The following is a 26,832-nucleotide window of genomic DNA, read 5'->3' as shown; positions in this document are numbered from 1 at the left end:
GAACATTGCCCTCTTCCAAAGACAAAGATGCCAAAAATCTGGTAGGAGAAAAGGAAAAAAGAAAGAAGAAAAACAGTGCGGGACAGATCCCGCGGGGAGGGAGCGGTGAAGGAGGACTGGCACTTGTTCGCTGGGTCTCCCCTCTCCAACGGAGAGGCCAGTGGGACAGAGGGGGAGCCTCTGAGGCTCAGGCAGAGGACTGGGGTGGCTGCACTGAGGCGGCCCCAGGGGCCTGCAGGGGGCTGTGTGCCATGGCTGGGAAGGGATACGGAGCAGAACAACCTTGGTCCCCCATAAATTGCGAAAAAAGCAAAGCAACACGGCTGGTGTGCCCTGGGGGGAGGGGCGCAATAGCCTTTGTCTCCTCAGACCCTCAGCGCCATTACTGGTGCTTCTCGAGAGAAGAGAGGAGGGGCTCAGCCACAGCCACCATCTCCTCCTGTGCACAGCGCCTGGGTGGGGGCGGGGCCGAGCCCTGAATCCGCGCCAGGGGCTCCACAACCTCCTAGGCAGGGCTGAGACTTGTTTACAGCCTGAGGCAGATAGGATCTTTCTGCCCTGGTCCCTCAGAGAACTCACACCACCAAGACAAACAAGGAGCTGAGATTTGGCATGGAGCAAGGGTGAGGCCATTCCGCAGTCTGCCCCAAGCCCACCTTCGGAGCGCCAACCAGAGGTGGAGCAGGCAGCTGCACAGAGCAGCAGAGTGACCGGCACTGGGAGATGGTGGGGAGAAGCCCCTCGCCTTCCTGGCAGGAACGCAGCACCTGACCACGGTGCTGGGAAGAGGCGTGATTAACCCACCTGCCTTGCCTGAACCCAGCATCTGACTGCAGCATCAGGAGTTGAGAGTGACCCGCCCACCCACTGCTTAAGAGCTCAGCACCTGACCCAGTGTTGGGAGGGGGCGCAATCTGCTAACTGACAGCCACTGGGAGCAGCACAGATGAGGGTGCCAAGGAGAGCCTCTGGAAACAGCAAGCTGAGTACACGAAACAGAGCGAAGACACAAAGACCTGTTGATAAAATCATTAAGAGCACACTGTCTCCAGGAGAACTAGTTAACTGATACTCCAGAGAGATATGAGCAAGACGAAGAAACAGAGGAACCATTCCCAATTAAAAGATCAAGAGAAATCCCCTGGAAGCACAATTAAGGAAATAGACATTGATGGTCTACTAGATCAAGATTTCAAAAAAGGAGTGATCAAAGTACAGAACAAACTAAAAGAAATAGTGTTTAGGGATATAAAATATGTCAAAAATGAAATAGAAGCTATAAAGAAGAATCAAGTAGAATTAGTAAACTCATTTGCTGAGATGAGAGCAAACCTAAAGGCTGTACAAAGCAGGCTAGATAATGCAGAGGAATGAATAAGTGACCTAGAAGACAGGACAACAGAAAGCACCCTATCAGAACAGCAGAGAGAAAAACAAATAAAAAACAATGAAAACAATATAAGGGACCTATGGGCTAAAATAAAGCATGCCAATCTACGCATAACAGGGGTTCCAGTAGGGGAAGAAAGAACAAAGGGGATGGAAAAGGTATTTGAAGAAATCATGACTGAAAACTTCCCAAACCTAAAGAAGGAATAAGATATCCAAGTACAGGAGGCTCAGAAGGTCCCAAACAGGAAGAATCCAGACCCACACCAAGATGTATCATAATCAAGATGGCCAGAGTCAATGATAAAGAAATGATCCTAAAGGCAGCAAGAGAAAAACAAAGAGTTACAAGGGAACCCCCATAAGGCTTTCAGCTGATTTCTCTATACAAACGCTACAGGCCAGAAGGGAGTGGCAAGATATATTCAAAGTCCTGAATGAAAAAAAGATGCAGACTAGGATACTCTATCCAGCAAGGCTATCCTTTAGAATAGAAGGAGAGATAAAGAACTTCACAGACAAGCAAAAACTAAGAGTTTAGCAACACTAAACCCATGCTATAAGAAGTATTGACAGGTCTATTCTAAATAGAAAAGAAGCAGGATGCTACAAAATGAGAAACTCATAACTGGAAAGGAGATAACTGCCAAGAATTACAAAAAGAATAAACACAAAATTGTAAAAGAAGACATCTAAATCATTAAGAGTGGGAGAGGGAAGCAAGGAAAGCCACTGTGGAAAACAGTATGGAGATTCCTCAAAAGACTAGGAATAGACTTACCATATGAATCCCGCTCCTCGGCATATATCCAGAAGGAACCCTACTTTAAAATGACACCAGCACCCCAGTGTTCATACCAGCAGTATTTACAATAGCCAAGACATGGAAACAACCTAAATGTCCATCAAAAGATGACTGAATAAAGAAGATGTGGTATATTTATACGATGGAATACTATTCAGCCACAAAAACCGACAACATAATGTCATTTGCAGCAACATGGATGTCCCTGGAGAATGTCATTCTAAGTGAAGTAAGCCAGAAAGAGAAAGAAAAATACCATATGAGATCACTCATATGAGGAATCGAAAAAAAAAAAAAAACCCAAAAACCCCAAAAAACAGAAGTATAAAACAGAAACAGACTCATAGACATAGAATACAAACTTGTGGTTGTCAAGGGGGTGGGGGGTGGGAAGGGACAGACTGGGATTTTAAAATGCAGAATAGATAAACAAGATTATACTGTATAGCACAGGGAAATATATACAAGATCTTATGGTAGCTCACAGTGAAAAAAAAATGTGACAATGAATATATATATGTTCATGTATAACTGAGAAATTGTGCTCTACACTAGAATTTGACACAACATTGTAAAATGACTAATACTCAATAAAAAATGTTAAAAAAAAATAAAATCAATATACATGAAGTTACATCTATCCTAATGATAATATTGCTTTTAACTAATTATGCAGTAATCTTCAAATATGCATGTGACTTAAAGGACAAGTTAAGGAATTTAAAAATTCCACTACAATGGTGTACAATTTAATAGTGTCTTAATGCTGAAAAATATTACTCCCTAAAAACAGTTTGGAAATGGTTTAAGAAATTCAAAGCAGGAAATTATTACCAGGGGAGGGTATAGCTCATGCTTAGCATGCATGAGGTCCTGGGTTCAATCCCCAGTACCTCCTTTAAAAATAAACAAATAAACCTCCCTCACCAAAACAAACATACAAACAAACAACAACAACAAAAAAAACAAAGCAGGAAATTATTAAACACTTTCTCAAAATAAGATAATTTTTGGAGGCCAAAATAAACAATGAGAAACACTTGATAGCTATTAAAACTAAAACTCTGAATTCTATCTCATACTTTTAATTAACTTGAAACTAGGGATATGTATAGTCTGAAAAACCAACTTGGAAAGACAATTTTCATGTAGAACACAAGTATAAATAAGTCTTGATTTATAAACTTCTGAATTTACAAGTTGAAGGTACGATTTATAGGTCATTGAATCAACAACATAAACTAAGCTTTGGTAATGATGACAACCTATTAAAAAACAAAAAAACCTCAGTATTCAACAGTGGGAAAAATTCAGGCTCAGATTTCATCCTCTGAAATTCTTTGTTGTTGTAGTTGCCTTGCTAATTCCTAAACAACTGAGCCTCTGGAAGAAATAAGAATCCTCTAAAAAGAAGAAAATCAAGATAAATTCCATAAATCCTAAATTCACCCTGTTTTGGAGGTGGCAGAGGGAGTAAAAACTTATATTAATTAAGGAGTGGCCACAGTGAAAAACAAACAAATCCAACTATGTTAACACCAAGATATTCAGGAACTTTTCTCACTTCTTTTCTAAGAGTTAGAGAACATTATGCTGGGGTCAACTGCTGCTATTTTGGGGTTAAATATGTGGGGGAAATTACTAATAGAAATTAAGCGACATGTTATCTTTGGAGCCATCACACTGGAAGATGCCCAGAATGGGGATCCTGGGGGAGCCTGTGGAGACTGTTTATTTTGCAACTAACAAAAGGTTAAGGAGATCCTTCTGAAATCTTGGATGAGTGCCAAATTTTAAATTTACTGTCATATTAGAGATCTTTAGGAATAACACACATACACATATTTTTAGAAGACCTAGCCAACAGTCCTCTCTAGAAACTGAGAAAGTGGATGGATAATGTTAGGAGGTCTCTCAAAGACCCCAAAGATGCGGGGACTAACCTGGACCAGTGGGCAGGGTGGAGGTCAAGTTATCCTGTTTTAACATATCACATCAAGAATGTGCTAGTGGTAAAAGGTCTGTTTTTGGAATATCTTATTCATTGTAGGAATAAAGTACAAAATATGACAGAATATAAAGATAAATTCCACTGGAAATGTTAAAAGCAGACTCACTGGTACAGCAGCCTAAGAAACCAGTATTATCAGGTTGCTGTAAATTATGAAAGTCATTTTGTATATATTTGATCATGCATATTTCTTTTCTGAGTTGAATTAATTCTATAGTGAGGGACATCGCTCTTCATACTTTCCCATACACACGTACATACAAACCTGCTTATTAAATTAAAATGCAATAAAGTCTGTTTTAAAAGGATTGCCTACTGGGATGCTTCACTGCATATTTTAAGATAGCTGACATGTTCCAACTTACCCTGTGCAATGGTAAGGGTGGAGGCCATGAGACACACCTCTTACTATAGGTCATAGGCTTGCCCTCCAGTCAAATAATTTTAAACTTGCTTTTAAAGTGAGTAATGGCATTGAGAAGTACAATGAGTTGTACTAAGTTTAAAATTTTCTGGGGCATATTTTATATTCAAGTTTCAAAGTTTGATTAAAACTTTTATGGAAACAAATTATGATTTTTTTAAATAACCCTATCCATTTCAATAATATTCTGAGTCAAATTTAGGAAGTATTACAGTTCTAAAAATATTAATTCAGCCTTGTAAAAAGTCTCTGGAAAGTAATAATTATGACAGTTGAGGCGGTAACTAAATAGTTACCTTTATGAGTAAAGTAGACTAGTTTAAGCAAAAAATGAGGAAAAACTAGAAGCCACTAAAATGAGAGTCATTAATCAAATAGTAGATTAAGATAAGTTTGCAATTACTACAAATTCAGTATTATAGATTTACGGATAGAGCCACAGGTCTAAACTTCAAACAAGAGTAGTCAGACCTAAAATATGTAAATCACATTATAAACAAGTAAGAATTTAAACTGATACATTCTGATGTAACTTCAATTACATGTATGAGTATAATATGACTAACCATTCTTTTTACCACAAGCAAGTAAAATTTTTCTAGGCAAATAGTTTTTTAAGGCTATCGACAAAGCTGAAGTGTTTGTCCATTATCTTATGATCAATGGACAAGTGATTATTATGTCCTGAATTTAGATCCATTCAACATGCAGCTCACCTGGTCCAGTCTCTAACAGTGCTATCCAGTAGAATTTTTTCTGTGATTGAAATATTCTGTATCTATATTGCCCATATGGTAACATATGGCTGAGCACTTAAAATGTGTGTAGGACAACTAAGGAAGTGAATTTTTAATTTTAATTAGTTTAAATTTACATTTAAATAGCCACAAGTGACTACTGGCTACAATATTAAAAAGCACAGCTTAGAGGGTTCAAAAAGTATGAGCAAATGTCTTGTTATGTTAGGTCAAACTCTAGTCTGCTTGTTGATTTCCATAAGCATGGTGCTAACAAATGCTTTCAAGAGTGGTCAAAAAACCACTGGTTTTTCCCATGGTCCCATGGTTTCATCCTCATTCAAAAATCTAATTGAATCTATGACAAACAAAAAATGCCATCTGAAAAGACTTTTATTAGTGTTTATAGTGTCAGTACAACTATACTGATTAATGAGGTAGCCTGGTGGCCTGAGTAAATCTGTCTAATGTTAGTTCTAGAATGACTAGAATCCAAACTATGAAATATCCACTCCTAAAAAGTTTTTGTCCATTACCTATCATAACACAAGAATACCAATTACTGCATAGTTTTCAGCTCCACTGGTTAAACACTGCGAAAGCATGTCAAACCTTTTTACCTGACAGACATATTTGTTCTTCCATTTGCTCAGCACACACTGACTGTTTTGCATCAGCTCCTGAAGGAAACAGAAAAAGAGAGAGTGCAGTTGGCTATACACATTGTCGTTATCAGTTAAAGTGCTTCTGATTTGCAAGCAAAAAAAAACAAAAAAACAAAAAAACAAAAAAAAAAACCCCACAGATCAGCATGCTACACAAAGATGCAACTGTTTTGGAACCCCTCACCGGACAAAAGCAAAGCTATCATCACCAGGGGAGTTGATCCTTTATAAAAATTAAAGCTGCTGAAAGATGTTTTAAAACAGATTTGTTTGTTGCCATTTTTGAAACTTTTGGAAAGATACCTCCAACTCCTTGAGTGAGTCTCGAAGTTTTTCTGGGCGTCTGTTTTTGAGCGTCCATGGAAAATCTCGTGCTGGCAAACAAAACATGTACTACAGTTAGTTAAACATGACTTAAAAAGGAAACTTTGCTTAGCAATGTGTCTTAGGAAGATTAAAATAAAATACCTCCTTAATTCAAAGGAAGTGGGCTTCATTTCTATCATCAAATGACAGTCTTTTGAAAGGCTTTGTCATAGAAACAGGATTTTTACCAAACAATCTCCCTGATCATAATTTTATGATGACAACTAACAAGGCTCAGAGAATCCCTGGGAAAGTTTCCTAGGCCTGTGAATCTAGTACTTAACAGTAAACGACCCATTCTTTACCACAGAACTAACATCTTTCCATAAAAAAAGGTTCAACCTAAAAGAAATTCCAAATTCTGCTAGCAGTTTTCTGAAAACCTGAGAATTCCTTTGAGTAAATGAAAATAGTGAGGAAAGAAATAAAATACAAAAAAGAACACAGAAAATAAATTTAAAATTAAGCATCAAAGCATCACATATTAAAACTAAGGAAAAAATGGAAAGAAATCCAAGTTTTAATAAATGAGATGATAATAGCACTCTTTTTCATTTAAAGTAATTCTCTTTAAAATCTATACCACAATTCAATAATAAGCCTTTGTTCTGCTTTAAATTAAAAGATAAAATTATTTAGTAGAGTCTCAGTGTTAGCCTAAGACAAACTAAAAATAGTTCTGTTTAAAAGAATTAACAAAATGTTAAATTCATTATAATATCTAATTACAAGAATGAATTCATCTTTGAATTCTCCTAAATAATAATTCTAAATGTGTAAATATGTGTGCTTTGCATATGTATACATATAATATACAGTATATACAAACATTTAAATTTTACAGTAGATCTGCTGTGTATCTTATTTAAGCAAATTTATAGTCTGTATAGTTTATGATGTGTAGAAAATATGAAAAAATTTAAATCTATGTTGCAGCTATTCATACAGTATTTTTAAAAATTAAATTTGGCTTGACCAATTAAAATGAGATCAAGTTGGATTTTCAGTTCTACCTATATTCCAAATAAAGTCACTTTAATTATATTACACTATAATATGTAGTCATATTACATATATAACATTTATATATCTAAGAACAGAAAAGACTGGAAAGAATAAAATGCTAATACTGATCATTACAGATCTTATTTTGTTAAAATGAATAAAACATAATAATTTAGCATAATATGGATAATAAAATGTTATCAGAATTTGAGCATGGTACACTTATTTTAAATATATTAAATAATATAAATACGGTTCATTAAAAAAGTTTGTTTACATGCGCATATATCTCACCAAAAGTGGACAGATTTCAACAGTCTAAATTAGAAATGTCTAACAACATAATTCTTACTCATATGTTAGTTCACCTAAACAATGTAACTTCATAAGAAATTTGGAAGGAATAAAATTTCCTATTTGTGCAGAAAGCTTAAAATATTTTTAAAGACTAACTCAGGGATATTAAAATTCCAGTTTTATAATAATTCCAATAAAATATAAAGTAAGCTTACATTCTGCCAGCTTCTGCTTTTCTTCTAAGTTACCATGCTCTGTTGCTGATACTGTGGCAGAAGGGAGATGGAAAAAAGGAAAAAAAAGTGGATTTTTATAATATTTTATATATTTACATGCACACATATAATTATTATATACCTACTGACACTAATAAACTGTGCTAAACTTTTTAAAAGTTAGTTGAAAATGCCATAATTTGGATATTTTCATTTCATAGAGGTATTTCCTAAATTTGCAGAGGAAAGGCTTACATAGCACAACAGGTGGGCCAATATCCTGAGTCTGCAATCTCATCAGATAGCAAAGGGAACTGCAATGGAGCCCAGAACAGAAGCTGCTTCAGTCTGTCATCAGAACCATGAAGTCAGCCTATTAACCACCTAGCTAAGCACACAGGATGCCCACACAAGCCCCACTTCAACAGAGACCAAAACAGGAAGGAACTCTAGCTAGAAAGACCTTTTGGCCCATCATGAAACTTCTGGGATTAACAGGATTAATCAGATAAAGAAAATTGATCATTCACTCAGAAATGCCTATTTCAGATATCAGGTGAGGCTCCGGGAGGCCTCCTGCATCAGGGGGACACATGCATTAACAATGCCCTCTACTGGGACACTGATAAATAAATGTGAGTAGACTGTCCAGTTATCAGTCTAATCAGCAATAAGATGAAAATTTTCATGTTTTGCTGTAGCATTTTCTAACATTGCTTTATTTCTTATGGAACAGATATCAGCCTCAGCATTTTTCTAAAGAACTGGAGTGACCTTTCTTGAAATTCTAGAATTTATCTAAAGCCCATAAAAACACTTTTTAATGGTCAGTATTTTATAGTTTAGAATATTTAGTTTATAAAAATCAGTTTAGCAGAGCAGATACTTTACCTGGTGGATCTTTTTTGTCATAATACTGGTAGATCCCGATGTCTCTATCTAGAGAAAGGAAGAAATAACGTTAGATTATGGTAAAAGTTATGGAGACTAAGAAGCCAAGTCACACTATATTTGGGGTGTGTGATTTGGCTTCTTAGCAAAATCAGAGTGGGTAGGGGTGAGTAGGGCGGGGAGAAGGACAGAAACAGTCTCTTTATGTCACTGGAAATAAAATAGTTCAAAAGTATCTGGACATGGGTTCATTTATTCTATGCAGAAACCGGAAAGTTTATCAATCTAATTAGAAAACATTTCCACAAAACTAGAATGGCATGAGGAAAGGAGTGGTAAAGAACTGAAATCAAGGAAGACCAATTTTCTCTTTCACACTTCCTCTGATTTTTTCACAGGATGCTACTAAAAGAAACTACCACTAAGCACTGCCAAATGAAATCAATGGATAGAAGAAAATGTCCTAAGTGTTGGATTCTGAGCTGTGGCTTTCTTTTCTCTGATTTAGCTAGAGTCTAGTATAATATTTGAGGGAAATCTGCGGAAAAGAAAGTATTAGAGGAAGGTATGGATAAATTATCTGAAGCTTGTTTGGACCCAAAAAACCTTCCAAATCCATTCAAATTCGGATGCTCTGCTGGGGTTACAAAAGCAAAGCTAGGCTTCCTAGGTGCTGACAGTGATTTAACCATGGAATCTACTCTTGCAATTTAATTATAAGAGTACAAAATAATTGTGTCTGTTTTCTTCCTCTCTGCGAATAGTGAAATATTTTTCTTTGAAGTAACAATTGTTTCCTTCCATACAAAATAATTCTAGTTACTAACAAAAGGACACAACTATTTCTAAAGAAGTGAAAGCAGTACAGGCTGCCCCCTAGTGACTGACTGCTCCAAACTTTCTCAAACTGAAAGATGAAACTTTCCCCCAAAAGTATTACACCTATAATTAACTTTTCAAATACAGTTTTTCAAAACAGTCAATCACATGTTCTTACTGAAGTTCTATTTTATTCATCGTGCTACTAATTGGGACATGTAATTTAAAGAATGCAGTTTATTTCTGTTGTTTATATTGAAAATATCTAATGAGGAGTGCTGAGGAAAGATCATGAGTAGAGCTCCTAGGGTAGTGATAATATTTTATTTCTTGACCCAGGTGATGATTTTTATGGCTGTATTCACTTTTTGATAGTTCAAAACATACCCTTATAATCTTTACAATTTTCAATACTTCAATAAAAAGATTTTTTTTAAGCTGAGAACCATAAGCATTATGTACACAGTGTCCTCTATTATAATAGTCCAGAATTCCATGCATCCAAATATTACAACTCTAGCACAGAATTATGAAGATAATAAGGGGCCCTGAATTCTGTGCACAGGTCTGACCTACTGCATCTGGCCCAGAGTGGGGCTTCTAAAACCGAAGCAGAACAAGAAGGGCATCCGCATGAGGAGACCTACCCTACATGGGCTGCCAGAGTCTAAGCTGGATGAGGAAGGTGTCCGTATGGAGAGTCATTCTGACATGACGTGTCAGAGCTCCAGGACGGTGAGAAGGACATCCTTAGGGGCAATAACCCATGTTGGGTGTTAGTGGCTGAACAAAGATAGGAGGAAATCCACAGAGGGGGCAGCCCAACATAGTGTGCCAGGACCTGCATGAGGTGAGAAGGGTATCCACACAGGGAAGAGAATGGCCACAGACACAGAAAACTGTCTGCATACAAGTGATTAAGTAAATAAAGACATGGGAGCCCCAGCTTTCCCACTATATGATAAGTACAAATATAAAATGAACCATGTGGTGGTAGATTAGAATTTCAGGTACAAGTGTGAACTCATGGTTTGCAATACAGAGATAGAAACAGAAATGAATGTGGATGTAAATGTGTTGTACATACCTACACACACACATTCCCTAAGCTCTGCCCACTGACAGTGCCCAGGAGCAATGACACTCCAATAGCAATGAGTGCACAAAGCACACTTTGGCTTCTAGGTACCACTGTCCTCTAAAAGGAACCAAGCGCCTTAGAGAATTGGCTGATTACAGTGCTGAGGAAAGGAAAGTATAATAACAGCCTGGAAGATCTGTTGTGCCAGAAAGAAAGGAAATGTTCAAATACTGACAGGGACATATCACAAATACAGAGAAGCCAGCTTGCAAGGGGTCCCACTGGCCACACCAGGGACAATTTAAACATCAAAATAAATAATGATACTAATGGATTGATAACACTGAATAATACAGGGCCTGAGCTTATAGGGATTAAATAAAGTAAAAATATATTTAAAGTTTAAGGAGAAATAAGATATTCATGTAATTTCGAGGCACTCCCTACAAAATACTAATTAATTCCAAAGAAGAAAGTAACTTCACAGTGGAGAAGCCTAGCAGACACCACATCAAGTGATCGTGAACATCAGTAAAGACATAAATTGACATTGTGCACTGCCTGTTAGGATGCACTGAGAACACAGTATCATTTCTGGTGTATTCCCACCAAACATGTATAATCTGAACCTACTTATGAGGAAACGTCAAACATATCCAAATTTAGGGACATCCTACAAAATAAGTGGCATAATATCTTCAAAAGTGTTAAAGTCACAAAAGTTAAAAAAATTAAAAGGATGTAAGATTTGTTCCAGAATTAAAGAGACATGATGATTAAATGCAACATATAATTCTGAACAAGATCCTTTTGCTATTAAAAAGGACACTGTGGGGACAACTAGTTAAACTCTTGAGTATTAAGTGGTAGTACTATTATCATCATTAGTTTTTTTTGAAGTATAGTCAGTTTACAATGTGTCAATTTCTGGTGTACAGCACAATGCTTCAGTCATACAAGAATATACATATATTTATTTCATATTTATTTCACATTTATTTCATTTTCATATATCATTTTCATATTTAATAATTTCTTGATTTTAATGGTTATATAGATGATGTGAGAAAACACTTTTACTACAGGAAATACACACTTAAGTATTTAGGGCTAGTGAGGCATCAGGTCTGCAACTTACTCCCAAATGGTTCAAGAAGAAAATTCCCTGTACTAACAGTTTTCTGTAAAAGTTTATTATTGTTTCAAATTAGAATGGCTTTTATCAAAAAGAAAGAAATAATAAGTGTTGGCAATAATAAGTGTGGAGAACAGGGAACACTTGTGCACCACTGGTAGGAATGTAAATTGTGCATTCACCGTGGAAAACAGTATGGAGGTTTCTCAAAAACTTTAAAATAGAAATACCATATGATCCAGCAATTCTGCTTCTGGGTACTTATCCAAAGAACACAGAAACACTAATTTGAAAAGATCTGTGTACCATTATATCATGTTCACTGCAGCATTACTTCCAATAGCCAAGATATAGAAACAATCTGAGTGTCCATCTACAGATAAATGGATAAAGATGAAGTGGTATGTATACACAATGGAATACTAGTCAAACATCAGAAGAATGAAGTCCTGCCTTTTGTGACAACTTGAAACCGACCTTGTGGGCATTATGCTAAGTGAAGTAAGAGAAAGACAAATACCATAAGACCTCACGTATATGCAGAATCTTAAAAACAAACAAAACACAAGCTCACAGATACACAGAACATATTGATTGCCAGAGTCAGGAGGGTGAAGGGGAGGGTGGGTGAAATGGGTGAAGGAGGTCAAAAGGTACAAATTGTCACTTATAAAATAAACAAGTCATGGGGATGTAATGTACAGCATGGTGACTATAGTTAACAATAATGTTTTGAAAATTGGAAGGTTACTACAAGTAAATCTTTAAAGTTCTTATCACAAGAAAAAAAAATTGTGACTATGTATGTTGATGGATGTTAACTAGACTTACTAAATTATTGTGCTGTGCACCAGAAACTAATAAAATGTTATGTCAAATACACCTCATTTTAAAAAATACTTTAAATGTCAAGCATAATGAGAGCATGTAAGAAGGCTACTAACTTAGTCTAAATGGCACAGAAGGCTTCTCTAGGTGACATTAAAGCTGAGCCCTAAAGAAGAAGTAGGATTGCATATGGTTCAAAGAGAAGAATGCTCCCAGGAGAGAGAATGTACAGGCCCTGCCAAAGATACAGTTGTGGCTGAAAATCTTACTACCTTCTGGGTCCTTATGAACTTTTGTCTTTTGTTACAGCATTCATTTCCTTTTTTCTATCATATTTACATGTATTTCAATACAATTCTGCCTTCTTGATTATAAAAATAATGTGTTCATTGTATAAAATTTGGAAAATAAGAAAAGCACAAAAATTTTAATTTCCTTTATTTTCACTCTTCAGAGATAGCGATTAATAACTTTTTGTCTCTCCTTAGAGTTTTTCCCAGAACGTCTACTTATTACTAAATAGAATAATATTCTTAAAAATGTCTGATAATGACATTTAAAAATTTTTTTAAGTTGTATTAATTATTGAATAAATACAAATGATTATATAAAATGTCCAAAAATAAAATACAAAAGAATACATCTAAGATTAAAAAATAAAAAACAACAAATATAAGAACATTAACTTTTTATTATGTAAGTTTCAGGTGTACAGCATCAAAGTGTGACATCTTCTACACTACAAAGTGATCATCATCAAAAGTCCAGTTACAATCCATCACCATACAGTTACCCCATTCACCCATTTCACCCATCCCATAGTCCCCTTTCCTGCTAGAAACCACCAATCTAATCTCTGTATCGATGAGTTTGTTTTATTTTGTTTGTTCTTTTATTATATGAGTAAAATCATAAGGTATTTGTCTTTCTTTGCCTGATTTATTTCACAGAATAAAATACCTTCTAGGTCCATCCATGTTGCTGCAAATGGCAGGATTTCATTCTTTTTTAGGGCCAAGTAGTATTCCATTGTATAAATAAACCACATCATCCTGATGCATTCATCCATCAATAGACACTCAGGTTGTTCCCATACCTTAGCTATTATAAATCATGCTGCAATGAACATTGGGGTATGTATGTTTTTCAAATTACTGTTTTCATGTTCTTCAGAGGTAGAGTAGCTGAGTCATGGTAGCTCTATTCTTAATTTTTTGAGGGATCTCCATATTGTTTTTTTTTAATAGTGGCTGTACAAATTAACAGTTCCATCAACAGTGTACAATGGTTCCCTTTTCTCCACATCCTCTCCAACACTTATATCTTGCTTTTATTATAATAGCCTTTCTAACAGGTGTAAGGTGTTATCACATTGCAGTTTTGATCAATGTCAAGGAGCTTATCACATATGTTTTCTTCTTGGAATTTTAAGATATCAAGTCTTACCATCAAGTCTTTAATCCATTTTCAGTTAATTTTTGTGTATGGTATAAGTTAGTGGTCTAGTTTTATTCTTTTGCATGTGGGTGTCCAATTTTCCCAACACAATTTATTGAAGAGACCATCTTTTCTCCACTATATGTTCTTTGCTCCTCTGTCATAAGTTAATTGTTTATTATGTGTGGAGTTATTTCTTGGCTCTCAATTGTGTTCCACTGATCTGTGTGCCTATTTTTGTGCCAGTACCATACAGTTTTGATTACCACAGATTTGTGGTATAATTTGAAATTAAGGAGTGTATGTAATATCTCTGGTTTTGTTCTTCTTTCTTAAGATTGTTTTCATGATTCAGGACTTCTTGTAGTTCCACGCAAAATTTAGAATTATTTGTTCTACTTCTGGGAAATGTGCCACTGGAATTTTGATAAGGATTGCACTGAATCTGTACAGGCATAAACTTGTTTTACTGCACTTCACAGACATTGCCTTTTTTTTTCTTTTTTTTGCAAATTTCAAGTTTGTGGTAGCCCTGTATTGAGTAAGTTGATAGGCACCATTTCCCAATAGCATTTGCTTACTTTGTTTCTCTGTCACATTTTGGTAATTCTTGCTACTTCAAACATTTTCATTAGTATTATATTTGTTATGGCGATCTGTGATAAGTGACCTTTTATGTTACTATTGTAATTGTTTGGGGGTACCATGACCTGCACCTGTAGAAGGAGGTGAACATAACTGATAAACATTATGTGTGTTCTGACTATGCCATTAACTAACTGTTCCCCCCTCTCTCTCCTGCTTTTTGTGCCTCTCTAATCCCTGAGACACAATAATATTGAAATCAGGCCATTTGATAACCCTATAGTGGCCTCTAAGTGTTCAAGTGAAAGGAAGAGTTGCACATCCTTCACTTTAAATCAAAAGCTAGAAATGATTAAGCTTAGTGAGGAAGACATGTTGAAAATCAAGACAGGCTGAGAACTAGACCTCTTGCGCCTGTTATCTAAGTTGTGAATGCAAAGGAAAAGTTCTTGAAGGGAATTAAAAGAGTTACTCCAGTGAACACATGAATGGTTAAGAAATTAAAACAGCCTTATTGCTGATATGGAGAAAGTTTCAGTGGCCTGAACGGATCAGCCATGACAATACCTTAAGCCAAAGTCTAATGCAAAAACCAAGGCCCTAACTCTTTTCAATTCTGTGAAAGCTGACAAAGCTGCAGAAGAAATGTCTGAAGCTAGGAGAGGTTAGTTCATGAGGTTTAAGGAAAGAAACCATCTCCAGAACATACAATGTGAGGTGAAGCAGTAAGTGCTGATTTACAAGCTGCCACAAGTTGTCCAGAAGATCTAGCTAAGATAATGAAGGTAGCTATGCTAAACAACATATTTTCAATGTAGACAAATAGCCTTCTAATAGAAGAAGATGCTATCTAGGAATTTCATAGCTAGAGAAGAGAAGTCAATGCCTGGTTTCAAAGCTTCAAAGGACAAGCTGACTCTCTTGTTAGGGGCCAATGCAGCTGGTGACTTGAAATTGAAGCCAATGCTCACTTACCATTCCAAATATCCTTGGGCCCGTAACATTCTGCTAAATGTACTCTACTTGTGCTCTATAAATGGAACCACAAAGCCTGGATGACAGAACACCTATTTACAACATGATTTACTGAGTAATTTAAGCCCACTTTTGAGACTTACATCTCAGAAACAAAGATTCCTTTCAAAATATTACTGCTCATGAACTTTTATATGTCTTGGGAAACCAAAAGATTTGTGTGACCTGCATTATGAAATATTCACTTTTTTGTAGTGGTCTAGAACTGAATGCACAATAACTCCAAGGGTATGCCTGTAAATAGCTTTGGGGAGCATGGACATTTTAACAATATTAATTCTTTCAGTCCATGAACACAGAATGTTCTTTCCATTTCTTTGTATCTTCTTCAATTTCTTACATCAGTATCTTATAGTTTTTAGTGCACAGGCCTTTCAACTCCTTTGTTAAATTTATTTCTAGGTATTTTATTCTTTTCAATGCAATTGTAAGTAGGATTGTTTTCTTTATTTTTCTTTCTGATAGTTAGTGTATAGGTATGCCACAGATTTCTGCACATTGATTTTTGTATCTAGCAACTTGACTGAATTCATTTATTAGTTATACCAGTTTTTTGGTGGAGTTTTTGGAGTTCTCTCTATATAGTTAGTAGGTCATCTGCAAATAGTGACAGTTTTACTTCTTCCTTTCTCATTTGGATGCCTTTTTTCCCTTGCCTAATTGCTGTGGTAAGAATTTCCAACACTATGTTGAATAAAAGTGGTGAGATGGACATCCCTGTCTTGTTCCTGATTGTAAAGGAACATCATGGAGTATGACGTGAGTTTGGTATGCTATATATGGCCTTAATATATTCAGGTTGGTTCTGCCTAAACTCAGTTTGTTGAGAGGTTTTATCATAGCCAGATGTTCTCCCTTGTCAAATGCTTTCTTCTGCATCTATTGTGGTAATCATGATTTTTACTCTTCATTTTGTTAATGTGATGTATCATGTTGATTGATCTGCAGGTGTTGATCCCACTTGATCCCTGGAATAAATCCCACTTGATTGTGGTGTACAGTCCTTTTAATGTATTGTTGGATCTAGTTTACTAATATTTTGTTGAGGATTTGCATCCACATTCATTAAGAATATTGGTCTGTAATTTTCTTTTTTGTGTGGTACCTTGTTTGGTTTTGGTATCACAAAATATGTTTGGAAGGTTTCTCTCCTCTTCCAATTTCTTGGAATAGTTTGAGAATAGTCAATCCTTGAATGTTTTGTAAAATTCACCAGAGAAGCTGTCTAGTCCTCAACTTTTGTTGGGAAGTTTTGATTACTCTTTCAATGTCCTTACTTGTAATCAGTTTACTTAGATTTTCTATTTCTTCATGATTCAGTCTTGAAAGATTATATGTTTCTAGGAATTTATCCATTTCTTTTATATTGTCCAATCTGTTGGTGTATAACTGTCCACAGTAGTCTCTTATTGCCCTTTGCATTTTTGTGGTATCAGCTGTAACCTCTCTTTCATTTCTGACTTTGAGTATTCTCTCTTTTCTCCTTGTTTAGTCTGGCTAAAGGTTTGTTGATTTATGTTTTCTAAGAATCAGCTCTCAGTTTCATTCACCTTTTCTATTTTTTCTTTTTTAGTCTCAATTTAATTTATTCCTGCTCTGATCTTTGTTATTTCCTTCCATCTGCTTATTTGGGGCTTCATTTGTTCTTCTTTTTCTAGTTCCTTTAAGTATAAAGTTAAATTGTTATTTGGGATTTTTCTTGTCTCTTGAAATAGGCCTATATTGTAAGACCTTCCCTCTTAGAACTACTTCTGTTGCATCACATAGGTTTTTGTATGACACATTTCTGTTTTCCTCTAAATATTATTTGATTTTTCCTTTGATTTCTTTGATGACCCACTGGTTGTTCAGCAGCATGCTGTTTAATATCCAATTTTTGTCCCTTTTCTTTTTCCTGTGATTGATTTCTAGTTTCATAACATTGTGGCCAGAGAAGATGCTTGATATGATATCAGTTTTCCTGAATTTACTGAGATGTGTTTTATGATCTTATATGTAATCTACCTTGGAGAACATACACTTGAGAAGAATGTGTATTCTGCCGCTTTGGGATGAAATGTTCTGTATTTATCTATTAAGTCAATCTGGATTAATATGTCATTAAGTCCAATGTTTCCATGTTGATTTTCTGTCTGGGTGATCTCTTTACTGATGTAAGTAAGGTGTTAAAGCCTCCTTATTGTACTGTTTTCAATTTCTCTTTGTCCGTTATTGTTTGCTTAAAAATATATTGGTACTCCTCTGCTGGGTGCACATACGTATATAAATGTTAATGTTTTCTTGTTGGATTGCCCTCTTTATCATTATATAACGTCCTTTTTCATCTTTTATTACCATCTTTGTTTTAAAGTCTATTTTGTCTGATATGTGTACAGTTGTCCAGTTTTCTTTTCATTTCCATTTTCATGGAGTATCTTTCTCCATTCCTCCACTTTAAGTCTGTGTATATTCTTTCAAGAATTACAAGAGAAGTAATTCTCTTGTAGGAAACATATAGACAGGTCTTGTTTTTTTATCCACTCAACTACTTTTGACTGGTGAATTTAGTCCATTTGCATTCAAAGTAATTATTGAGATGTATGTACTTATTCCATTTTGTTGATTGTTTCCTGGCTGTTTCTGTAGCTCTTCTCTGTCCCTTTGTTCTTCTCTTTCTCTCTTGCTTTGTGTTTTGGTGGTTTTCTCTAGCATTATGTTTAGATTCCTTTCTCATTTTCTTCTTTCTTTTATTGAAGTATAGTTGATTTACAATATTGTGTTAGTTTCTGGTGCATAGCAAAGTGATTCAGTTATTCATATATATTCTTTTTCATATTCTTTTCTATTATGGTCTATTACACATTATTTGCTTCTCTGCTAAACTCTTGATCTCTTCTTCAATTACGAATGATAACACTGTTGGACAGAAAATTCTAGGTTAGAGGGTTTTTTTCCTTTCCACATTTTGAATATGACGTGCCACTCTCTTCTGGCCTGTAAAGTTTCTGCGGATAGCCTAATGGCATTTCCCTTGTATGTAACTAATTGTTTTTCTCTTGCTGCTTTTAGGATTTTCTCTTATCCTTAACTTCTCCCATTTTAATTATAACGTGCCTTGGTGTGTATCTCTTTGGGTTCATCTTGTTTAGAATTCTCTGGGCTTTCTAGACCTGGATATCTGTTTCCTTTCCCAAGTTAGGGAAGTTCTCAACCACTATTTCTTCAAATAACGTTTCTGGCCCTTTCTTCTCCTTCTGGGACCCTTACAGTGCAAATCTTATTCTGCTTAATGTTGTAACCAAAGGTCCCTTAAGGTACCTTCTCTTTAAAATTCTCTTTTCATTTTGTTGCTCTGTCTGGGTGAGTTCCAATGTTATGTCCTCTAGCCTGTTGACTCATTCTTCTACCTCATCCAGTCTTCTGTTGAACCCCTCTAGTGTATCCTTCAGTTCAGTTATAACTGCTGTTTAGTACTTACTTACATTTTTCTATACCTCTGTTGAAGTTCTCACTGTGTTCATCCATTCTTCTCCAGAGCTTGATGAGCATCTTTATGATTATTACTATAAGTTCTTTATATAGTATATTGCTTACCTCCATTTTGTTTAGTTCTCTTTCTGCGGTTTTGTCTTGATATTCTGATTGGAATATATTTCTCTGCCTCATGTTGCCTAGGTCTTTGTGTTTATTTCTATGTATGAAGTAGATCAGTTATCTCTCCTAGTCTTGTAGGAGTGGCCTTGTTTAGAAAATGTCCTGTGGGGCTTAGAGGTGGAATCCTGCCTAGCCACCAGAGCCAAACACTCAAAGGGTGTCCCCTGTGTGGGTTGTAATGCAACCTCCTGTTGTGGCAGGGCAGAGGCTGCTACAGTATGCTGGTGGGCGTGGCTGGTCCCCAGAACAGCTGAAAGAATTGGTGGGTAGGGCTATCACTTGGCTGGCTGTGAAGCCTGGATGGAGCACAAGGATGGCCAGGTACTCAGTGAGGTACACCCATGGGTGCTAACAGGTTAGAGGAAGAATTTCAAAATGGTGCCTGCCTGCAACAGAATTAGGAAGGTACCCTGAGGCTGTAAAAATGACTTCTACTAGTACCTCAGTTTCCAGAAAGTGTCACAATAGGTTCCTGCCTCTCCAGCAGATGCTTCAGGATTGGTATTTGATCCCCTTTACCTGTGGTCCATACACTTCTCAACCTGGTGCTTCTGCACAGGTTTCCAGGTCAAGTGAGTTTGCTGTGCACCCTCTAAGAGTGGGTTTTCTGTTCCCAAGCAGTTCTATAGTTTCCCTGGACATATTCCTCACTGGTTTTCAAAGCCAAGTATTTAGGGGACTTTTCTCTCCTGTGCAGGGCCTAGAGGTTGGGATGCTTGATTTACAGCCTGAATCCCTTGTTTCTCAAGGAAAAGATTTGTACCTTTGCATCCCTCCCAAATGTGGACTCCCATGGCTGGGATGTGGTTTTTACCTTGGCAGGACTGTCCCTCTGCCTCTCCTACCCCTCTCAATGCTGTCCTTTTACTTTTTGTTGTAGAGGCTCTTTCAACCATTTTCCAGATCCCTTTCTGAGAGAATTATTCCATATGCAGTTTTTTTACCTGTTGTTTCTGAACTTCTCCTAAATGCAATCACACTGTATGTACTATTCTGCAACCTACAGTTTAAATTTTTTGTCCTATATTATGTTTCTTACATTCATCAATGTTGTTTCATGCAGCTGTAATTCATTCACTTTCTCTCTTATATTAAATGCATTTATCCATTCTCCTGCTGAATGACATTTGGGTTATTTCTAGTTTCCTGTATTACAAACAGTACTATTATAAACATTTTTGTATAAGCTCCCTAGTGCACAAGTTATCGGGGCTTTCACTAGGGAATCTATCTAGTAGAGGAATTCTTGGTCAGTAGGCAACATACATCTTCAGCTATCCTAGATAATGCCAAATTGTCTACTAAAGTGGCTGGACCAATTTATACTTTCACCAGCAGTGAAATAAGTTCATTTTCTTTCTTTCTTTTTTCTATTTTCTGACACAATTTCTTTGACTCTTGAGTTTTAATTTTTTTCTGCTACATATTTTTAATTTCCAAAAAATTAGTACAATTATCAAATGTTTCTTGAAACTTCTACATTTCATTTCTTGCTGTTCATAGAGTGAGGCACTAGAAAGCTTACTAGAGGCTCAATATACATGAACAGGGCTTGCCAACTAGTGGGCTTCACTGATCAGTCAGGGACCAGGATGTTTCACTGGAGGAAGACCTCAAATATCAGTGTTGATAGGTCTTCTCTCTGGGGCCATGCAGTCGCTCCAGAGAGGACTCCCTCAGCTCCTTCCTTCTTGGAAAGTGTACAACTGGCTGCAACATTCTTAGATTAAGATTAATCTGATTATGAAGGGATTTATTCCCTGTTTTCTTCCACTGTGACTAGTTTTGAGTTTCCCTAAATTAAGTATTTCTAGTCTGAGAAATGTCTCACCACTTCTTACATAGATTTTCAAGTCCTTTTCTTATCGCTCTCATGCCACATCCCCACCCTTCTGCAGTATCTGACTCCTCAAATTTCTATACCTCTCTAGAGTTTTAAGACCCAAACTGGCTGTCACTGGAATTCTCTGTAGACATTTGATATTCATATTTTTAAGCTCTGGTAATTCTTCCATCCCTTCCAAAAACTATTCAACTACAATTGTCTCCTCTCCTAGTCTCTTAGTCCTTGTGGGTTTACACCTTAATTCATTAACTCTCATTTTAGAAGAATCTGGGGAGGAATCAAATGTGTGTTAAGTCTTCCTACCTTGTTTAGCTGGAAATTCTATCTTTATGCATTTTAAGCAAACTAAACTTAATGAAATTATAATGACATCCATCTGTAATTATATATTTAATATTAAGCAAGAATGCTTTGCAAGGTAAATCATTTTCTTAGTAATGATGCTAAAGACACATTAATAAAACTGTTCTCCTAAATAAGAGTTGCTTTAGATACTCAAAGAGGAAAAGATTTTTCAAAAGATGTTTCCTAATGATATAAAACACTTTATACTGAAATACTAAACAAACATCATTAAAACATATTTATATTACTCCTCCTGAAAAAATGTGAAATGCAAAAAAAGAATATAATTGTACATCTTACCTGTATGTTTGAAATATTACTTTATTATCAATACAAATGCATTTACCATTAGCAAGTATGCAAATATTTACAAATATAAATCAATTTTTATGAACAAACCTAAGAAAAACTAGCTATTAAGTCAATGAAATGAATTTCCAAAATAGAAAATCTAACTCAAGTTGAGAAATAAGTTAGTCAGAATTAAATAAAAGAAATTACTTTTCAGTAGCCAATTTTTCGTTAAGTGTAAAGAAAATAATGCAATTTCAGCTAAAGAATCTAGGCTCTAACCTTTGCTAGTACTAATTTATATTGTTGTAACTTATATTTGAAAAATATTGAAATTAATCCAGTGCTATTTACCCCCAATGTGTAAGGTATTCTTCAAAGACCACAGGTGCAGTTCAGTCAAGCAGAAAGACATCTGATAGCAGAAGGACTAGCAGTCCTGTTTAAAAAAGAATTAAAAAGAGGTGCCAATTAATTATCTTCTATTGCCAATAAAACCAAGATCTCTGAGAAATAATAAAAAGAATCATTTGCCAGTATTGATATTTGAGATATGATTCATTAGAATAAGCACACTTTAATGCATTCTTGGTTAACCACCCAGAAATAAACTCTAGGAAAAGGAAAAGTACACTTCTTTTCCTAGATTTAGTATGTCATCACATTGAGAACTGCGGTAAGAATAATACATATATTTGGGCTTTTAATAATATAAGCTTGGTTTTTAAACATATATTTAAAATTATTTAGTATTTAAGCATTTTTTTAAATATCTTTTTAAGGAAAAGAAACATCTGTTAGGTAGTTATTAAGTACAAACACATTTTGTGGCATACTTTTAATATACAAAGCAAGTATTTATGATCTCCCACATATAAACAGGCTAATTAAAGTAGAATTTGCAAGGTAAATGGTATATAGTTACTACTATAGGAAACATTTACTTAAAAGTAAACTGTGTGAAGCCATATTAGCATCCAGATTCATTTGTTAATCTGCATGTTATGACAGATCCAGATATTTTATTCTACCTGCATTTAAAAAGAGAGCAGCAACAGATAATACTTATTATGTACCTACCTAGTAACAAGCATTCTTCTAAAATTTTACATGTATTAACTCACTTATTCCTCTTAGCTACTCTGTGTAGTAGTACCATCATTACTTGTATAATGAGGAAACCAAGGTACAGAAAAGACAGATAGCCAGCAGGTAATGGAGGCAGGCTCTGAACCAAAGCAGACTGCCTCCAGAGTCTGTGCTGGCAAGCACAGCACACTTACTTATTGGGCTATGTACAGGTGCAGGGGGCAGAGTACACAGTAGTTTGGGTAAAAGGATGGCGGCAGACCAAGATATATGTTGGATACAAGAAAAATGAAGTTGAAAAGGGTAGTAAGGAAACAGACTGTAATAATAAACAGTAAATTTTGCCTTGATCTGAATTTACTCCTTTCCTTACACTAAAGTGCCTTAAAAGGTTAGAGATGAAAACAAAGGACTCTTCGACCTCCAGATCTTCCCTGCTCTAATCAGAAGCTGGCTGCCACTGCATACAAATATGGGGTAGGAGAGCTGGTAGGCTCATTACTATGAGAGGATGCAGCTCCTTACCAGCAGGCAACAGAGAAAAGGGGCTATTAATTATGAAATGTTCATTTCAACTTTGTATTATCTTTCTGAGTTGTCAAGACTGCTATACCCAAAATATTTCCAAAGTTGTGTTCTTTAGAATTGCTTTCAGTTAGTTTTATCAGACTTATTTCAGAATTATTACTCTACAGTTGTACTTTTTAAACTAAAATATTTACTCTATACTAGAATATGTAAACTGCACTGTTCTCATCTGGATGGGTGAGGTCTGGAATGTTTAAAGAATCAGTTAATGAATTAAATAAATTTTGTATTTATTAAATTTAATGTGTGGATTCTAACTGCCTGGCTTCTTATTCTAACTTCTCAGCCTACTAGCCAATTTGCACAAATTACTCCTCTAAGTTCCCCAGCCATAAAATGGGTATAATAAAGTACCAACCACAGGACTGTTTGGGGATACCTTTATTCAATTACCTTATTATTACTCATAGGTCTAGCACTATGCAAATTTATATGGAAAAAACCAAAGTATTAAATATGATCTCTCACCTTATATAGTAAAATAGTGAAATGAATGAATGAATAAGTGCTAAGTACAACAGGGGTTTTATGAAGGAAAAATATCTGCATGAGAAGTTTCTACAGAAAGGAAGTCTTCAATTAGGACATGCAAAGGGATTAATATTTCACTAGGAATAGAGAAGAAAGAATGTGATAAAACAGATGCATACTTCCTCTCACACTGAGCACTATAAGTCACAATTTCTAGACTATACTAGAAAATAAAAACTCACATTCCTCAATTCAATGTTTATTCAGATACCAAAAATTAGAATTTATGATAATTGGGGCAAAGACAAAAATGACGTTTAGCAGTCAGTAGCTACATAAAAAGGTTTGGTCATGTAAATTAAAGAGATAAAATTCTATATCTGAAACCAAAAAGGCCACTCTTTTACTTACATATCAAAACAAGGCTGCACCTGAAGTTGTATTTTTCAGTTTGAGTTGATCAATAATAAAGAATTTGTCAAAATGTTCCCCTGGTAACAGAAATGGAGAGTGGAGCATAGCTTTTTTTTTTTTTAATCCACACTGGCTAATTTATAAGAGGCAGAGAAGCTGTTAACTTGACAACCAATAGGGCCCTTGCATATCTTCACTAAGACTGAAAATCCTAAACTATACAGAAATTATGGCGCTTAGAGGAGAATAAGCAAAATGAGGTCTGTGGAGAGCATCAAAGGTCAAGAGCAAAGCCCCTTACCCTTTGCATTTGGACTTAAGGGGAAATTCTGAGAATAGTACTGAGTAGAGTCAATGATCTGGACTTGAACCCAGGATTCATATCCAGTTTCAACAGGGTTGGAGAACTGAGTAAAATGTACAAGCTATCTCTAAAAATGCTCTGATGTATAAACAATACTGCTCTAGTTTCCCACTAGGAAGAACAGGACAAAAGAGAGAGAGACAGTCTACTTAAGAAAGAACCCCTTTATGGCCCCTGGAATACTGGTTTAAGAAGGGTGGTGAAGTAGCCACAGGGGGCAGTGCATAGAAAGTAAGCAGGACTGGTAACCAGTTGCATTAATGTACTCAGAGTGGTGGTATTCAGACAAAGCGGGACCCACGCTCAGCGAAAGCAGACATGGTGGTAGCAGTAATCAGTTGATGGAGCAGGCCTAGCAAGTAATGTTGTCACATGTATTGATAAATAAGCGTGAGGCAAGGGGGAAGAAAATGGCCAACGGCCATTAGTAAATGATTGGACTTATTTATCAACACATGTGACAACTCCTGCAGGATCCCCAAAATATGTGTAATTAAGGAGGTAGCTTTGCAGGGGTCATGCATTAGCAGGCAGGCAAAAGATAGTCAAATGTGGGTTATTCATCCTTCTTTATCCCTGAACTTCAAATATCTGCTAATAAGACCATATAAAATTAGAGCAAATTAATGAAGTAAATTTTTAACTTGTAAAAATCTCTAATTACTAGATGGACATGGTGGGAGGAGATCAAATCAATATTCTTTTAGTCCCAAAATGCCTTACCATCTTTTACACTGTGCGGGTTTTTTGAAAGACACAGACTTTTAAACATCTTGCATCGTACTCAAGAATGCCACCAGTTAAAAAGAATGCTATAATTTCTTCATTTTGCCTGGAGGAAGCAGTCAAGACTGAGCTCGTACTATTCAAATATTGTATTAGTGCACAAAAAGTTGTTCTGAAGGAGGAAAGAAAAGAATTTCAGAAGAATGCTAGATCCTGCATTTTGGGAGGGTGTGTGGGCAGGGATTATAAAGGTAATGAAATAGGGAGGACCTAAAAAAGCAGAGCAATGCTACCCCACTCAGTGCCCTTATGCATTTCTCTAGGGGTAAAATCCAATGCACATGACTTAGAATTAGGCCAAACGTAGTTATATAGGGGGAAAATAAATAAAATAATGACTAAAAAGGAGAGCAAATTTTCTTAATATTGAATAGAAGAAGAATTATCCAAATGAAAAGAATAGCAAAGGAAAACCCTATACAAAACAAAAAACTTGCCCATAATTTAGTTTTCATTTCTTTCAAAATATCTTTTTAACTTTTACAATTAACGTTTAATTTTATAAGGTAGTTGATGACAGTCTGAAATGTGTCAGAAGGCCATCCTGAATCCAAACTTCCAGTCTCCATGAGACAATAAGAAACATGATTTAAGCAGAGCTTGATCTAAAGCTCAACTGTTCCCTTGTAAGGGGGGAGAATCTATGATAGCCTGAATTTTGAGGACAGAGAGAAAGAGGATCCTAGAGTGTCCTTCTTACTTTCTACTTATATCCTCAAAAAGTTTAAAGCCTTCCCTCCAAAATAGATTATATTACAATAATATTTGTTTTAAGATTAACTGTTACCATATAGGTAAATTTTAAGAAAGTAATGTAAAACAGAAACCGTTGTATCAAGATGCTGTGAATTTTTTATACTTTTTATAATCTTCTTTTGGAAAATAAAGCTTTTTAGAAGTGAAGATTACTTGCCACTAAATAAATCTGCAGAATATTTGTGTTCCCTGGTTCTGAAGTCAGCTATTTTGACTGCTCTGAAAAGGAGAGGGAGCTTGAGGGCAAATAAAACCCTAATGTAAAACATGATGGGAAAGAATGAATTACCAAAGAGAAGACACTGCAGTAGTTGAACAAAGATGAATGATACCATGGTGCCAACAAAATATTTGAAATGAATAGAAAAATACCTACAAGAGCCTAAGGAAATCTTTCTTGAGCATAAACTCAGAACATATACTTGCTATTAATTATCAATAGACTTTCTGAGGACTGACTATTCACTAATTCAAAATGTACAAAATTGACGACAACTAAACAGCACAAATTTAAGCTAAACCAC

General features: G+C 35.7%; 1 protein-coding gene across 3 annotated transcripts in view; it reads right to left on the bottom strand.

Moving 5' to 3' along the window:
- The window catches only part of WDPCP (WD repeat containing planar cell polarity effector), a 288,075-nt gene that overhangs the window by 200,013 nt on the left and 61,230 nt on the right, over nt 1-26,832 (bottom strand). For all 3 annotated transcript variants that reach the window (XM_072937648.1, XM_031675558.2, XM_015237041.3), the window contains exons 2-6: nt 22,195-22,279; nt 8,806-8,853; nt 7,915-7,965; nt 6,335-6,405; nt 5,987-6,046 (exon numbers count right to left, since the gene is read on the bottom strand). In XM_072937648.1, coding sequence (XP_072793749.1) covers nt 5,987-6,046; nt 6,335-6,405; nt 7,915-7,965; nt 8,806-8,853; nt 22,195-22,255 — 291 coding nt within the window. In that variant the 5' untranslated portion in view covers nt 22,256-22,279. The remainder of the gene's footprint in view (nt 1-5,986; nt 6,047-6,334; nt 6,406-7,914; nt 7,966-8,805; nt 8,854-22,194; nt 22,280-26,832) is intronic.

Source organism: Vicugna pacos, chromosome 15, assembly GCF_048564905.1.
Source record: "Vicugna pacos chromosome 15, VicPac4, whole genome shotgun sequence".
Lineage (NCBI taxonomy): Eukaryota > Metazoa > Chordata > Mammalia > Artiodactyla > Camelidae > Vicugna > Vicugna pacos.
Note: the sequence above shows the minus strand (reverse complement) of the source record. Positions and strands in the feature narration are given on the sequence as shown.